This window comes from Coregonus clupeaformis, chromosome 19 (assembly GCF_020615455.1).
Source record: "Coregonus clupeaformis isolate EN_2021a chromosome 19, ASM2061545v1, whole genome shotgun sequence".
Taxonomy (NCBI): domain Eukaryota; kingdom Metazoa; phylum Chordata; class Actinopteri; order Salmoniformes; family Salmonidae; genus Coregonus; species Coregonus clupeaformis.
Window position 1 is genome coordinate 25431901 of NC_059210.1, and position 18536 is coordinate 25450436.

General features: G+C 45.2%; 1 protein-coding gene across 2 annotated transcripts in view; it reads right to left on the bottom strand.

Moving 5' to 3' along the window:
• jph3b (junctophilin 3b) overlaps window positions 1–18536 on the bottom strand; it is a 49314-nt gene that overhangs the window by 17364 nt on the left and 13414 nt on the right. The window contains exons 2-3 of one of the 2 annotated variants that reach the window (XM_041837208.1): window positions 13400–14201; window positions 9016–9391 (exon numbers count right to left, since the gene is read on the bottom strand). In XM_041837208.1, the coding sequence (XP_041693142.1) occupies window positions 9214–9391; window positions 13400–14201 (980 nt within the window). In that variant the 3' untranslated portion in view covers window positions 9016–9213. Of the gene's footprint in view, window positions 1–9015; window positions 9392–13399; window positions 14202–18536 lie in introns of those variants that run through there. The other variant, XM_041837209.2, reaches the window with a different exon arrangement.

Below are 18536 nucleotides of genomic sequence, written 5' to 3' on the forward strand. Positions count from 1 at the left end.
CTTCTCTCAAGACCACCTCCAGGTATCGACAACAAGACACCGGACCCCGGCTCCCCGGTATCGTCCCGCAAACTTTCCCCCCAGTTTATCGTCTCTTTCCCTATCTTCAAGATCATTAGCCCCTCTGCTGTTCGTCTTCTGTTGCCCCGTACGTATACATCCCACTTTTCATGTGTCTAGGATCAAACCCATGTCTCACAGCCCTTTGTCTCCTGTTTCCAGGCCCACCCCTCTCCCCCGTGTCATCGACGGCCAACCGGCGTACGTGGTGAGGCGTCTCCTGAAGGTTCGACCTCGAGGCAGGGGATTCCAGTACCTGGTTGACTGGGAGGGTTATAGCCCGGAGGAGAGGCGCTGGGTCCCCGCTAGGGACATCCTGGACCCAGGCCTCATCGCTGACTTTCAACGCCGGCACCCCGGTCAACCAGGTATGCGCCCAGGTAGGACGCCAGGTGGCGCCCCTAGTGGGGGGGTACTGTCACACCCTGATCCGTTTCACCTGTCTTTGTGATTGTATCCACCCCCCTACAAGTGTCGCCCATCTTCCCCATTATCCCCAGTGTATTTATACCTGTGTTCTCTGTTTGTCTGTTGCCAGTTCGTTTTGTTACGTTAAGCCGACCAGTGTTTTTCCCCTTGCTACTGTCTTTTTCAAGTTCCTGTTTCTAGTTTTGACCATTCTGCCCTGACCTTGAGCCTGCCTGCCGTTCTGTACCTTTTGGACTTTGATCTGGATTACTGACCTCTGCCTGCCCTTGACCTGTCATTTGCCTGCCCCCTGTTTTTGTAATAAACTTTTGTTACTTCGACACTGTCTGCATCTGAATCTTCTCCTGAAACATGATAGATCTGTCTATGCCATATGGCTGTGGGCTACACTAGTTCATTCAGCAGACAATATTTGCTTAGAATTCCGTGGCATTATTTCATATTATTTAATAGTATGAAGAATACAATTGAAGATAGCTGAATAAAATAGAAAGGATATTTTTTCCAAACAATGCGCACATGCAGCTATTCTGTGATGTGCGGATAACAAAGAAACAGATACTCCTATATGCTTAATTTACAGTTATTTATGTAAATTGAGTTGTGATACAAACGTTGGGCTATATGTTTAGATTTTTTAATACATTCTAAGGCTGCATGATGCGACTCTAATGATGATTTGAAAAAAGTCATATGAAAAGCATGCGCTCTGCTTTGTTTTTTTGTGCAGGCTGTACACACTTCATCAGTCTCTCGTTCACAATTTGACAAGCACTTGATAATGCCTCGAATTTCCCGGCTGCATCCCCTTTGTGTGGCCGTAATGCCCCCTAAAAAAATCCATGCCTTTTATGGCCAGTGGCCGTTGTGCCCTTGGGCTGAATATAATAATTATAATTCCCTTCTCCCGGCTGCATGCCGAAGCACCTCTCACTCACATGGCTCTCTGTCATGTGATTTGGTCTTTCTCACAGGCTACAAGTGAAGACAGACACATCGGGGACGGAACTTATCCAATTCCGAGGCGCATATTGAAGATATTGGAAGAACTATCCACATTTACTTTTCATCAGCCAACAAGATGAGTAGGCCTGCCGTACAGCAAAAGCACTAGCCTATGTCCATCTACTATCCCCCATAGTAGGAAAGTTGACCTATTCTATTTTGTGCGAGAAATAAATATTCCAATCATAGTCTAGGACAGTTGTGGGGTGCGATAGATCCCAAATTAATACAACCACTAGCATAAAAAAACCTGTTTTAAGCAATGAGCCTGACGCAACATATGAGAACGTTTAGCTTAAAATGTTGATAAACTATTAGGCTATTTCTTCACGTTATAAGCGCAGCAATGCACACACGGCAGTAGGCTATAAGCGCGAATGTTCCATTAGCAGGAAAACACCATTCTCAAACGTGACCACAAATGCGATTATGCATGTATTGCTTTTATTATAAAGGTGCATTTTTATGGTGAAAATTATCTTCCCCAAACTTGAAACTCACGCGCTGCATATGTATACCAGTTGTAAAGCAGATTAATGTGCTTTATTTTAAGAAGTTATTGGCCACTTTAGTTGTGATACAAACCTTATAAAAAAATATAAGCCTATGGGCTAGGCTACATGAGGTGTGCGACTATGATTTGAAGAAGTCGCCAAAAAATTAATGCGCTGTTTGCCTTAAGCTGGGCATCATTCACAAGTGATAATATATCATCCACAAGTGATAGGCTAATATTGTCACCCATCACACTATTCTTGATTTAATCTTGTCTTTACATATACTAAATAATATATGTGTGAAATTTGTTTTGATTTAAAATTGACCATTATCATGCACCTGCCCTTGAAACAGGGGCAGCGGAAAAAAATATGTCATCTATGCGTTTAAATAGCGAATGGAGGACGCTTTTCACGTGGTTCATTTTCATGCCAGCCAGGTAGGCTATACACCTGTTGTAAAGAGAAGCAGTGCTTCATATTAGGAAAGTTGAGAAATAAATATAGTAGGCCTAGCTGATAGGATCCTTCTCTTTTTAATAGAGGCCATCACTCTGTTTTCTCACGCAATTGCATAGCCTATAGAAATGTTGAGCAACATGAACTCATGGGCACTCATGAAGTGTTTGTTATATTTTGGATAACATTTGCATTGATGTCAGAATGATTAGAGGGACAATAGAGTGCTGAGTACTAGGCAGTTAGCAAGTTTGCAGCATCAGAGCTTGGAAAATTACCTTGACTAAACGGTCACGTGGAATTTGACTGCCGTCATGACTCATGACTGCCGGTGTGGCGGTAATATGGTCACCATAAAAGCCCAACGCCTGGCACCTATTACCATACCCCGTTCAAGGGCATTTAAAACTTTTGTCTTGCCCATTCACCCTCTGAATGGCACACACATACAATCCCTGTCTCAATTGTCTCAAGGCCTTCTTTAACCTATCTCCTCCCTTTAATCTACACTGATTGAAGTGGATATTGACATCAATATGGGATCATAGCCTTTACTTGGATTCACTTGGTCAGTCGATGTCATGGAAAGAGCAGGTGTTCATAATGTTTTGTACACTCAGTGTATTTGTCTTGAGAAAAGCTGCTAACCTTATGTTACTGTAAAAGGGGCCATGCTTACAACCTTAAATAACCTAGAATGGCCTGACTAAGGCATAGCGAAGACATGGCAAGGCATGAGAGAGAGGCTCAGTCCCAAATGGCACCCTATTCCCTATATAGTGCACTAGTTTTCACCAGAGCCCTATGGGGAATAGGGTGCCATTTGGGACACAAGGTGTCTCACTAATCCTCAGGATGACACATGTAAGCTGCCTCTTTTTAATAAGTTACATCAAGATGGAGTTGAGCGGAGCCGGAGATGATTCATGCTTGTTTCCGGTATCAGTGCCTCATCAGCAGCACATGTGTGGAGGACATTATTCTGTTTTAAACATGACCTACATGACACAGGGACTCTGAAAGCTTATTTACCCTATTTAAGACATCTCACAAACATCTCTTTCTGTCTACTGTTACTTTGGTCTCCCTTTGCCCCTGTTTGTGAGTGTGTGCATGTGTGAGAGAGCGTTTGTTGTCCAAAATATATGTTGTCTATATTATTCTTTGACTATGCATTAGTGCTTGGTATCTTACCTCTTACAGTAACTTTTGTCTTTGTGTTCTACAAGGAAAAAACCTTCCCTCTCATAATATCTGGGTTAACCTGAGTACTGTATGCACCAGATAACTGCTCTAGAGGCAATTCCAATTTCTAGCACAGAATGGTTGAGGTCAGTCTCTCTTCTCACACAGTGTTCCTCGAAATGTGCTCCCCTGTCCTCTCTACTCCTCACAGACAGACAGACATATGCTACCCATGTTCTCCTCACTGTATTTTAGCACAGCTGCAAAGTAAAGCAGTGACTGCTATTGTTCCTGTATACAAAATAAAAAAAATCTCTGTCCTTCCCCCAGACAACTGCAGTAAATGCTGGGCTATATGTGTCTTATTTGGGGTTCCTACTGAACCTTCGTACAGCTCTGACCTCATTATCTTACCCCAGTTCTTCTCCTCTCCTCTCCCTCCATTCTACAGCAGTGCCACACTGAGTCAGCTGACATGGGTTGCCATCTCCTGCTGTAGCGAGGTGTAGATACGTACTTAGTGTGTGCCCTGTGTAGATACTTAGCTGTAGCCAGTGTGCCTTGCGTACAGTGCCTTGCAAAAGTATTCATCCCCCATTACATTTTTCCTATTTTGTTACATTACAACCTGTAATTTAAATGGATTTTTATTTGGATTTCATGTAATGACATGCACAAAATAGTCCAAATTGGTGAAGTGAAATAAAAAAAATAACTTGTTAAAAAAAATTCTAAAAAATAAATAACGGAAAAGTGGTGCGTGCATATGTATTCACAACCCTTTGCTATGAAGCTCCTAAATAAGATCTGGTGCAAGCAATTACCTTCAGAAGTCACATAATTAGTTAAATAAAGTCCACCTGTGTGCAATCTAAGTGTCACATGATCTGTCACATGATCTCAGTATATATACACCTGTTCTGAATGGCCCCAGAGTCTGCAACACCACTAAGCAAGGGGCACCACCAAGCAAGCGGTACCATGAAGACCAAGGAGCTCTCCAAACAGGTCAGGAACAAAGTTGCGGAGAAGTACAGATCAGGGTTCGGTTATAAAAAAATATCAGAAACTTTGAACATCCCACGGAGCACCATTAAATCCATTATTAAAAAATTTAAAGAATATGGCACCACAACAAACCTGCCAAGAGAGGGCCACCCACCAAAACTCACGGACCAGACAAGGAGGGCATTAATCAGAGAGGCAACAAAGAGACCAAAGATAACCCTGAAGGAGCTGTAAAGCTCCACAGCGGAGATTGGAGTATCTGTCCATAGGACCACTTTAAGCCGTACACTCCACAGAGCTGGGCTTTATGGAAGAGTGGCCAGAAAAAAGCCATTGCTTAAAAAAATAAATAAGCAAACAAGTTTGGTGTTCGCCAAAAGCCATGTGGGAGACTCCCCAAACATATGGAAGAAGGTACTCTGGTCAGATGAGACTAAAATTGAGCTTTTTGGCCATCAAGGAAAACGCTATGTCTGGCGCAAACCCAACACCTCTCATCACCCTGAGAACACCATTCCCACAGTGAAGCATGGTGGTGGCAGCATCATGCTGTGGGGATGTTTTTCATCGGCAGGGACTGGGAAACTGGTCAGAATTAAAGGACTGATGGATGGCGCTAAATACAGGGAAATTCTTGAGGGAAACCTGTTTCAGTCTTCCAGAGATTTGAGACTGGGATGGAGGTTCACCTTCCAGCAGGACAATGAACCTAAGCATACTGCTAAAGCAACATTCGAGTGGTTTAAGGGGAAACATTTAAATGTCTTGGAATGGCCTAGTCAAAGCACCGACCTCAATCCAATTGAGAATCTGTGGTATGACTTAAAGATTGCTGTACACCAGCGGAACCCATCCAACTTGAAGGAGCTGGAGCAGTTTTGCCTTGAAGAATGGGCAAAAATCCCAGTGGCTAGATGTGCCTAGCTTATAGAGAGATACCCCAAGAGACTTGCAGCTGTAATTGCTGCAAAAGGTGGCTCTACAAAGTATTGACTTTGAGGGGGGTGAATAGTTATGCACGCTCAAATTATTTTTTATTTTTTGCTTGTTTCACAATAAAAATATTTTGCATCTTCAATGTTCTAGGCATGTTGTGTAAATCAAATGATACAAACCCCCACAAAATCCATTTTAATTCCAGGTTGTAAGGCAACAAAATAGGAAAAATGTCAAGGGGGGTGAATACTTTCGCAAGCCACTGTAGATACTTAGCTGTGGCGAGTGTGTCTGGAAGAGTTTGATGAGCTTACATAGGATTTGAGTTTTAGAGAGGGACCAAATATAGCAAATACAGTGGGGGAAAAAAGTATTTAGTCAGCCACCAATTGTGCAAGTTCTCCCACTTAAAAAGATGAGAGAGGCCTGTAATTTTCATCATAGGTACACGTCAACTATGACAGACAAATTGAGAATTTTTTTTCCAGAAAATCACATTGTAGGATTTTTAATGAATTTATTTGCAAATTATGGTGGAAAATAAGTATTTGGTCACCTACAAACAAGCAAGATTTCTGGCTCTCACAGACCTGTAACTTCTTCTTTAAGAGGCTCCTCTGTCCTCCACTCGTTACCTGTATTAATGGCACCTGTTTGAACTTGTTATCAGTATAAAAGACACCTGTCCACAACCTCAAACAGTCACACTCCAAACTCCACTATGGCCAAGACCAAAGAGCTGTCAAAGGACACCAGAAACAAAATTGTAGACCTGCACCAGGCTGGGAAGACTGAATCTGCAATAGGTAAGCAGCTTGGTTTGAAGAAATCAACTGTGGGAGCAATTATTAGGAAATGGAAGACACACAAGACCACTGATAATCTCCCTCGATCTGGGGCTGGCTCCACGCAAGATCTCACCCCGTGGGGTCAAAATGATCACAAGAACGGTGAGCAAAGTAACAAAGCCTACCATCAGTAACACACTACGCCGCCAGGGACTCAAATCCTGCAGTGCCAGACGTGTCCCCCTGCTTAAGCCAGTACATGTCCAGGCCGTCTGAAGTTTGCTAGAGTGCCCATTGGATGATCCAGAAGAGGATTGGGAGAATGTCATATGGTCAGATGAAACCAAAATAGAACTTTTTGGTAAAAACTCAACTCGTCGTGTTTGGAGGACAAAGAATGCTGAGTTGCATCCAAAGAACACCATACCTACTGTGAAGCATGGGGGTGGAAACATCATGCTTTGGGGCTGTTTTTCTGCAAAGGGACCAGGACGACTGATCCGTGTAAAGGAAAGAATGAATGGGGCCATGTATCGTGAGATTTTGAGTGAAAACCTCCTTCCATCAGCAAGGGCATTGAAGATGAAACGTGGCTGGGTCTTTCAGCATGACAATGATCCCAAACACACCGCCCGGGCAACGAAGGAGTGGCTTCGTAAGAAGCATTTCAAGGTCCTGGAGTGGCCTAGCCAGTCTCCAGATCTCAACCCCATAGAAAATCTTTGGAGGGAGTTGAAAGTCTGTGTTGCCCAGCGACAGCCCCAAAACATCACTGCTCTAGAGGAGATCTGCATGGAGGAATGGGCCAAAATACCAGCAACAGTGTGTGAAAACCTTGTGAAGACTTACAGAAAACGTTTGACCTGTGTCATTGCCAACAAAGGGTATATAACAAAGTATTGAGAAACTTTTGTTATTGACCAAATACTTATTTTCCACCATAATTTGCAAATAAATTCATTAAAAATCCTACAATGTGATTTTCTGGATTTTTTTTTCTCATTTTGTCTGTCATAGTTGACGTGTACCTATGATGAAAATTACAGGCCTCTCTCATCTTTTTAAGTGGGAGAACTTGCACAATTGGTGGCTGACTAAATACTTTTTTCCCCCACTGTACATACCCTTGCATGTGCAGTGCCTTCGAAAAATATTCATACCCCTTGACTTATTCCACATTTTGTTGTGTTATAGCCTAAAAATTGATTAAATTGATATTTTTTGGCCTGTGCTTAAGTCTATTCCGTTTATTTTTATCCTAAAAAACTCCTTAGTCCTTGCCGATGACAAGCATACCCATAAAATGATGCAACCACCATGCTTGAGAATATGAAGAGTGGTACTCAGCGATGTGTTGTGTTGGATTTGCCCAAAACATAGCACTTTGTATTCAGGACATAAAGTTAATTTCTTTGCCACATATTTTGCAGTTTTACTTTATTGCCTTACTGCAAACAGTTTTCCCCTATCACAGCCATTAAACTCTGTAACTGTTTTAAAGTCACCATTGGTCTCATGGTGAAATCCCTGAGAGGTTTCCTTCCTCTCCAGCAACTGAGTTAGGAAGGACGCCTGTATCTTTGTAGTGACTGAGTGTATTGATACACCATCCAAAGGTTAATTAATAAATTCACCATGCTCAAAGGGATATTTAATTTCAGCATTTTTTTTTTTACACATCTACCAATAGGTGCCCTTCTTTGCGAGGCATTGGAAAACCTCCATGGGCTTTCTGGTTGTGGTACAATACGTATGACAGAAATTCTCTGCTCAACTGAGGGACCTTACAGATAATTGTGTGTGTGGAGTAGAGAGATGAGGTAGTCATTCAGAAATCACGTTAAACACTATTATTGCACAGAGATGGAGTCCATGCAACTTATTAGGCACATTTTTACTCCTGAACTTATTTAGACTTGCCAAAACAAAGGGGTTGACTACTTATTGACTACTACTCAAGTGTTTCAGGCTTTGGTTTTTCCATTTATATTTCGAGGTTGTCATTAGCACATGGGGCGCACCGATTGGTGTCACCTCGTTAGTCAGTATGTGTTACCCCTGTGCTGGTTTGTCATCTCGTTTGTGGGAAGGTGTTTCACCTGTGCTGGCCCAGGTGATATCTAAGATTGGATGGCCCAGTGCTCCAGTTGTCGTGCGAGATGTGGAGGGTTATCTCTTTTAGTTGGCGCTCCTTATTACATTTCTAGAAAGACAATCCTTTATCGGATCTTCCCTGTTTTTGTTTTACTCCACCGTTTTTGGTTTGATTCCTGTCATTAAGTTTGGTGTGGGTTTTTCTTTTGTTTGCCTCTTAGTGGGCAAATTTAGTGGGCGCTTATGGTTGGTGTCTTTTAGGTTCCAGTTGTTGTTGCTAGTTAACTTTCAGTGGACACCCCCATGAGTGTCTTTCAGAACCCCTCCTAAAACCCCACCTGTTTCATTTTGATTGTTGTCAGTGACTCTGTTAGTTCCCCCTTCTGTTTGAGTGACACGTTTTTGCTTCTTGCTAGGGAACATAACACAAGAAGTTTCAGCATTTCATTTTTTATTTATTAGCAAAGATTTCTGAAAACATAATTCCACTTTGACATTATGGGGTATTGTGTGTAGTGACACAATCTAAATGTAATACATTTTAAATTCACGCTGTAACACAACAAAATGTGGAAGGCATTGTACGTGTGTATACAGACACAAAAACACAAAAGTGGTGGAATTGCCCTTTAAGACTTTGGAGTTCTTGGAGGAGTGTGCTGGGTATGAATGTTGTAAGCATGGGTGTTTGAACATTTGTTTGCCTGTGCATGAGCAAATTGTGTGTGTGCGTGCGTGGGCCAGCCTCCAGTTCAGCCTTCCTGGTCTCTTTCCGGCTGTCTGCCAACACTGTTGGCATAATGCGGAAATCGCTTCCTCCCTCTTCTCTCTCTCTCTCTTGCTTTCTCTCCCTCTCTTTTTCTCATAATGCCTTTCTCCCACATCCCTCCAGGAGTAGACCAGGCCTCCATGGCCCAACACATGAGTGAACTAAGTGAATAAACAGGCAGATCACACACAAATATTCTGTTATGAAAGCTTATGGCCTAATTACACTTTTTATTTATCCCTCTCTGTCAACCACACACAAACACTGACAAACACACAGGCAAGCACACACCTACACACACACACACACACACACATTATTTATCTATCTCTCTGCATTGTTAGGAAGGACCTGTGTGTAAGTATCTCACTGTTAGTCTACACCTGTTGTTTACGAAGCATGTGACAAATAGAATTTGATTTGATTTGACATACACACGCACATACAAACAAATGCACATGCGGTTTGAAAGAGGGATGTGATAGTTTATATAGCCATGACACCATTCAGATTTCCACATCCATGTGTGATATCCAAGAGCAACCCTCTATGTAGTCCTTGTTTATCACTAAATAAATACTCCCTGAGGATATTTAGTTCAAAGAAACCCAATGTGATATATAGCACAATGTTACCATAGTCTTCTATTCTGAACAAAAATATAAACGCAACATGCAACAATTTCAAAGATTTTACTGAGTAATGGTTCATATAAGGAAACCAGTCAATTTAAATAAGTTAATTAGTCCCTAATCTATGGATTTCACATGACTGGGAATACAGATATGCATCTGTTGGTCACAGATACCTTTTTTAAAAAAGATAGGGGCGTGGATCAGAAAACCAGTCTGTATCTAGTGTGACCGCCATTTGCCTCATGCAGCGTGGCACATCTCCATCGCTTAGAGTTGATCAGGCTGTTGATTGTGGCCTGTGGAATGTTGTCCCACTCCTCTTCAATGGCTGTGCGAAGTTGCTGAATATTGGCGGGAACTGGAACACGTTGTCGTACATGTCGATCCAGAGTTTCACAAACATGCTCAATGGGTGACATGTCTGGTGAGTATGCAGTCCATGGAAGAACTGGGACATTTTCAGCTTCCAGGAATTGTGTATAGATCCTTTCAACAAGGGGCCTGCATTATCATGCTGAAACATGAGGTGATGGCGGCGATTGAATGGCACAACAATGGGCCTCAGGATCTCGTCACAGTGACTCTGTGCATTCAAATTGCCATCGATAAAATGCAATTGTGTTCGTTGTCCGTAGCTTATGCCTGCCCATACCATAACCCCACCGCCACCATGGGGCACTCTGTTCACAGTGCTGACATCAGCAAACCGCTCGACCACACAACACCATACACATGATCTGCGGTTGTGAGGCCGTTTGGACCCACTGCCTCATTTTCTAAAATGATGTTGGAGGTGGCTTATGGTAGAGAAATTAACATTTCATTCTCTGGCAACAGCTCTGGTGGACATTCCTGCAGTCATCATGCCATTTGCACACTCCGTCAAAACAAGGTGCACCTGTGTAATGATCATGCTCTTTATTCAGCTTCTGGATATACCACACCTGTCAGGTGGATGGATTATCTTGGCAAAGGAGAAATGCTCACTAACAGGGATGTAAACAAATTTGTGCACTAAATTTGAGAGAAATAAGCTTTTTGTGCGTATGGAAAATTTTTGGGATCTTTTATTTCAGCTCATGCAACATGGAAACACTTTACATGTTGCGTTTATATTTTTGTTCAGTGTAGTTCCTCAGTCTAATCAGAAAGTGAAAGCCAGTCTTCATCCAGTAGGGGATGCATCCACAAACTAAGCCCTAGTAAATGCTGTTTGGAGATACTATAAGCTCTCCATCCATCCAGCTTAACCCAAAGCTGACCCTCTACCAGCCTCCTGAGAATGCTGTGTGTATACTGTGTATGTGAGAATGCTGTTAATTGACTACAGCTCAGCGTTCAACACGCACCATAGTCCCCTCCAAGCTCGTCACCAAGCTTGGGATCCTGGGACTGAACACCTCCCTCTGCAATGGGTCCTGGACTTCTTGATGGGCTGCCCCCAGGTGGTGAGGGTAGGCAACAACACCGCTGCCACGCTGACCCTCAACACGGGGCCCCCCAGGGGTGTGTACTTAGTCCTGTCCTGTACTCCCTGTTCACCCACAACCGTATGGTCACGCACGGCTCAAACTCCATCATCACGTTTGATGACGACACAACGGTGGTAGGACTGATCACGGTGACGAGACATAGAAATGCTAACCAAATTTAGAGACCTGGCAGTGTGGTGCCAGGACTACAATCTCCACCTCGACGTCAGCAAGACCAAGGAACTGATCGTGGACTACAGGAAAAAGGGGGCGGGGGGAATGCACACCCCCATCCACATTGACGGGGCCACAGTAGAGAGGGTCAAGAGCTTTAAGTTTCTTGCCGTCCTCATCACTGATAACTTAACATGGACAGCGCCTCTTCACCCTCAGGAGGCTGAAGAGATTTGGCATGGCCCCTTAAACCCTTAAGAACTTCTACAGATGCACCATTGAGAGCATCTTGACTGGCTACATCACTGCCTGGTATGGCAACTGCAACGCCCTCGTCCGCAATGCCCTACAGATGGTGGTGCAGACGGCTCAGCACATCACTGGGGGCGAGATCCCAGCCATTCAGGACATACACACCAAGCAGTGTCTGAGGAAGGCCCGAAAAATTGCCAAAGACTCCAGCCACCCCTGCCATAGACTGTTCTCTCTGCTTCCGTCCGGCAGGCGGTACCAGAGTATCAGGTCTTGGACCAACAGGCTCCGAGACAGCTTCCAACCCCAAGCAATGAGACTTTTACATTTTACATTTACATTTTAGTCATTTAGCAGACGCTCTTATCCAGAGCGACTTACAGGAGCAATTAGGGTTAAGTGCCTTGCTTAAGGGCACATCGACAGATTTTTCACCTAGTCGGCTCGGGGATTAGAACCAGCGACCTTTCGGTTACTGGCACAACGCTCTTACCCACTAGCTACCCTCACACACGCCTACACTGACACTCTTGCACACTCATATACTCACACTAACACCCACACACATACCACCATGCACACACCCACCCACCGCTTATCCTCCTGCCATATTGTTTACTATAATTATTATTTATCCTGCTACCAGTCACTTTCTCCTAATCCCTGTCTACATGTACATACAGGTAACTGCCCAATGAAAGGAAACAACGTAAAGTGTCTTAATAGGGCGTTGGGCCACCATGAGCCAGAACAGTGTGTCTGGAACTCTATCGGAGGGATGCGAAACCATTCTTTCACGAGAAATTCCATCATTTTGTGTTTTGTTGATGGCGGTGCAAAACGCTGTCTCAGGCGCCGCTTCAGAATCTCCAATAAGTGTTCAATTGGGTTGAGATCTGGTGACTTAAACTGCCCTGGCATATGGTTTAAATAATTTTCATGCTCATAAAAACATTCAGTGACCACTGAAACCTTGTAATTGGGGGCATTGTCATCCTATGGGGGCATAGCCATGGTAGCCAGAATAATGGCCAAAATAATGTCCTGCCCAGCATTTTTATACATGAAACTAAGCATGATGGGATGTTTATTGCTTAATTTACTCAGGAACCACACCTGCTTTCAATATACTTTTTATCCCTCATTTACCCAAGTATTTCCATTATTTTGGCAGTTACATGTATCTACCTCAACTATTCCAGTATCCCTGCACATTGTAAATGTGGTTCTTCCACTCTTATTTCCTATTTCTCATGTTTTTTTTAGTTATACTATCTTGATATTGAATACTGCACTGTTGGGAAGGGCTTGCAAGTTAAGCATTTCACTGTACTTGTGCATGTGTCAAATAAAACTTGAAACTTGAACGCAGACTACTGTAATAAGGCCTACACATGGACGTGCTGCTAGTAAGGCCTACTAGTAAGGTCTAATTTACACCTTCCACTTAAGTCCGCCCCTTTCCACACAGTTTTCCACATCCTCATCAGGGCAAGTCCCTTGAAGTGTTCTGTGGACGCAGAGACCGGACGTACGAATTGGATCATTTCATTCGAGTGGACCTAGTGGACGGCGCGGAAGCGGAATGTGTAAATTAGGCTTAAGGCCTATACATGGCACTGCTACTGAATCTTACCTAGACATGGCGATCTCAGCCTTCTGCTTGGCGATGTCCGCAGCCTTTTTGGCCGCGTCCACAGACCGGTCCACCTTCTCTCTGATCTTACTGGCTCGGAGGGGGATCAGGTTCTTCCTTTTGCCGCTCACCAGGACGTTCTGCTTGTACTTGCCCTCCTCCTTGGTCCCGTCAGGGAAGGTGGTGCAGCCGTACCCGTGCCGCTTGTTTCCCACCCACTCCCCTTCATAGTGCAGGCCGTCCGAGCGCCGGCTCACCCCACAGCCCGTGCGCTTGTCGTTCTTCCAATCTCCGCAGTAGGTCTCTGTTGCTGTGGCGTCCACGTCATCCTCGGCGATGGCCAGCTCAGCTTCGCCCTCTCCCAGGCTGATAGTGGAGTTGATGTCAGAGTTGACCGAGCTGACTGTGCTCATGCCTGCCTCGCTGCGGAACGAGCTCTGCTTGGAGCGCTGGCTGGCCAGGGAGCTCTTGGACTCAGACTTCCTCAGTTTGAGTCCGCTGAGGATGGAGCGACCTCGGAACAGACCCTTTTTCTTGCCCTTCAGCAGCTCTGCCTCGCTGTGTGCCGTGAGCACGAAACCCCCCCGCGACACGGCCGGGCTGCCGGTGGAGCCCGTCCCGCCCCCACTCCCCACGCCGGCCCGGTCCGCGAGCAGAGCCGTCCCGTTACTGTGCTCCGAGCGCAAGGAGTTTATGGAGGTACGCAGCGGAGAGCGGATGATGGCTGCCATGCCGTATGGCACACTCTGCCGCATGCCGTATCCATGCCGCATCCCCCCCACCCACTGGCCTTGATACGTACCTGCAGAAAGACACAGAGACAAATGTCACAATGCATGTCAATATGATATAACAGCATACCACAACACTAGTGAGGGAGATATGGGCCTAAGGTGTCTGGGGGTCATGAACATACTGCACAGAGTCCCTGCGAGATGTTATGTTTTTTCACCCTCACAGCCAGACCTGTATCACATTGTTAGCTTTGAGACACCAGACCACCAGTAACAGCTCAGCTGTAGGGCTGAACTCCTGGGCAGAGAGCAATGCTATTATCCCCTCAGACTCATACCCACTCTTTAGGTTCTTGAAAAGGGAATGGTATCATTGCTAGCAGACAACAAAATACACTACATTTTAGCAGACACTCTTATCCAGAGCGACTTACAGTTAGTGAGTGCATACATCATTCTTTTTATATATATATATATATATCTTTTTTTTACTGGCCCCGTGGGATTCGAACCAGGATCTCTAGTGGCACAGCTAGCACTGCAATACAGTGCCTTAGACCACTGCGCCACTCGGGAGACACTACATCCACTCACTTAATGCTTTATAGAACAATACCAAAGCTCCCTCTACGTCTGCTCTCCCTTTCATTCCCTGTTTATAGAACAAACCAATCAATCCTTTTCTCCTCCAATCTTTTTAGCACCCACTTCAAATAAGCTCTTCCTTCACTTTCTCTGAACACAGCACATACAGTGAGCTCCAAAAGTATTGGGACAGTGACAATATGTGTTGTTGTTTTGGCTCTGTACTCCAGCACTTTGGATTTGTAATGATACAATGACTATGATGTTAAAGTGCTGACTGTCAGCTTTAATTTGAGGGTATTTTCATCCATATCAGGTGAACCGTTTAGAAATGACAGTACTTTCTGTACATAGTCCCACCCCCATTTTAGGGGACCAAAGGTATTGGGACAAATTCACTTATAGTTCACTTACATTAATGCAACACCATTCAATATTTTCCCCCACACTTTCTTGTATGTCATATTTGGGGTAAAATGTGATGACACGCTTTTAATGTACTCCATCCATTGAGAGGGAGAGAGAGGGGGAGAGCGAGAGAGAGAGCGAGAGAGTGAGAGAGAACTGGGGAGGGAGGAGTCATTTCATATTTCAACAAAGAGTCTACCATGTGTAAATCCCTCTGTGTCGGGACTTAGCTGATGGAACTACAGTCTACTACAGTAATACTCGCTGCTCGAACACACACTCTTCCCCTCCTGTATTGTCTGCATCTTACCTGAGACAATGAGTGCTTCAATTAGGGATTAAACCATTCAGTATTACCATATTAACAACAACCAAATGTGCTACTACTACCAGTACCAACACTACTATACTAAAGATAGAGTAATAATACTACATCCCAGACTGTATCCCAGTTATCAATATACACTGAGTGTACAAAACATTAAGAACACCTTCCTAATATTGAGTTCTCCTTTTGCCCTCAGAACAGCCTCAATTCGTCGGGGCATGGACTCTACAAGGTGTCGAAAGCATTCCACAGGGATGCTGGCCCATGTTGACTCCAATGCTTCCCACAGTTGTGTCAAGTTGGCTGGATGTCCTTTGGGTGGTGGACCATTCTTGATACACATGGGAAACATGAAAAACCCAGCAGCGTTGCAGTTCTTGGCACAAACCAGTGTGCCTTGCACCTACTACCATACCCTGTTCAAAGGCACTTAAATATTTTGTCTTGCCCATTCACCCTCTGAATGGCACACATACACAATCCATGTCTCAATTGTTTCAAGGCTTTAAAATCCTTCTTTAACCTGTCTCCTCCCCTTCATCTACACTAATTGAAGTGGATTTAACAAGTGACATCAATAAGGGATCATAGCTTTGACCTGGATTCTCCTGGTCAGTCTATGTCATTGAAAGAGAAGGTATTCTTAATGTTTTATACACTCAGTGTATGTATGAGTGAAACTGTGGAGAGGTACCAAGTAAGTGAAGAGCACTCATAACATCTATCACCATGTCCATCCTGTTATCTATCACCATGTCCATCCTGTTATCTATCACCATGTCCATCCTGTTATCTATCACCATGTCCATCCTGTTATCAATAACCATGTCCATCCTGTTATCTATCACCATGTCCATCCTGTTATCTATCACCATGTCCATCCTGTTATCTATCACAATGTCCATCCTGTTATCTATCACCATGTCCATCCTGTTATCTATCACCATGTCCATCCTGTTATCAATAACCATGTCCATCCTGTTATCTATCACCATGTCCATCCTGTTATCTATCACCATGTCCATCCTGTTATCTATCACTATGTCCATCCTGTTATCAATAACCATGTCCATCCTGTTATCTATCACCATGTCCATCCCATTACCTGTCAGCACCGTTATTTATGGGTCATTTTGCCAACAAAATAATGGAAATGTTATTTTCCCTGAGATGTCCAGTATTGCAGCTGTTTATCATGTTGTCTGCCAACACCTCTGATAGATCACGTCTCAGAATAGTCCTATATAGAGGTAGCAAACTGACCCTGACTGGCTAGGGTTCCACTTGTCTGTCATGGGCCTCTCACTCCACCGGGTTACCACCTTAATTTTCTTCCACTCTGCTCACCACTCTCTCTACTCAGCCTAACTAGCTCCACCTGTCCCTGCTCTGCTCTGCTCTAATTACTCTGCCAGCTGCGCTGCATTACCCACTACCTCTCCCAGTATTTAAGGCCCTGTCTTTCAGCTCTCCGGGGTCAGATCGTCTGCAAAGCTCACACCCGGAACCTGTTTGCTCGCGCTTCTGGCTCACCCTGGTTTTGTGACCCCGGACCTGCCTGTTTTTTGGATACTCTTCTGCCTCAGGAGATCCAGACCTGCTTCTGCCATTACGACTCCTGACTACTCTTCAATCCCGGTAACTCTGACCAGCCTTCTGCCTTGCTACTACGTATTTTGGATTTCCCTTGAACTGTACTGCTGCCTGGTTTCATTCCGCCCTGTTGTGTCTGTGTCTCCCCAGGACTTCTGGACCACCCACCACCGGCTTCATAGGACGCATCGCTGCCACTGGGGGGCACAGACCCAGCGCATTGGACGGGATCCCTGTTACCCCTGGAGCCTTCATTCACTCCCTACTTCCCTTTTCCCTTAAGTTTAATAAACTTTCTGGTGTGACGCAATTGTGGTCCTCTGGTCGTCTGTCTGAACCGTGACAGTACGATCTGACCATTATGGACTCAGCGCACACTTTCCCCGACATGGAAACCGATGAGCATGAGCAGCAGTTCCAGCAGCAGCAACAACAACTCGCCATGATCATTCAACTCCTCACCAACCTTACCCCAGCCAGTCTGCCCACCAGCCCAGCCCCCGAGTTACCTGCCCGGTCATTGCAGCCGCTGCTCCGGAACCCAAGATTGGAAACCCCGAGCGGTTCAACGGCGATTCAACCCAGGTCCGGCCATTCCTGACTAGCTGCCGACTTCAGTTCTCCTTGCAGCCAAGGACCTTCGCCACGGAGGGGGCTAAAGTTGGGTATGCCATCACTCACCTGACGGGCCGAGCTCGACTCTGGGGAACAGCAGAGTTCGAACGTCAAACCCCCGCATGTGCAACCTTCGACCTGTTTGCTGAGGAGATGCTGAAGGTGTTTGACCTGGATTCACCCACCGCAGAGGCGTCTCGTGAACTGTTCAGTATTCGACAAGGCAGACGTACAGTCGCAGACCATTCCATCGACTTCCGAACCCTGGCTAGACGAAGTTCTTGGAACACACCATCGTTGGTGGACGCGTTCTTCCATAGTTTGGCTGACTATATCAAGGACGAGTTGGTCTCCCATGAACTGCCTTCCACTCTTGATGAAGCCATCGCACTGACTGTCAGGATCGACAGAAGGATACAGACCCGTCTGCCGTGAGAGGGGGGCGCCAAGGTCCACCTACTACCGGCATTCGGAGAGATCCGACTGGGCTCCTGTCATCTACTGCCACTCACCCAGGTCAGCTTGATCAGTCTGAGCCTATGGAGATTGGGCGAGCCTCCCCTCACTCCTGCAGAGCGCCAGCGCCGCTTCACCTCAAACCTCTGCCTCTATTGTGGAGGTGATGGACATCGTGTGGTAACCTGCCCTTTAAAGGGCCGAAGCTCACCGGGCGTAGGGGGAGTCCGGTTGAGTTCAATGACCATCCAGTCCTCCGACCGCAAACCCCTGCTGCAAGTTCACCTCCGCCTCTCTGACTCAACTCACACCCTGGCTGCTCTGGTGGATTCTGGCGCCGAAGCCAACATAATGGACATCAAGCTGGCACGCCAACTGGGACTGGAGAACCTCCGTTTGACACCTCCTATTCCTGCCC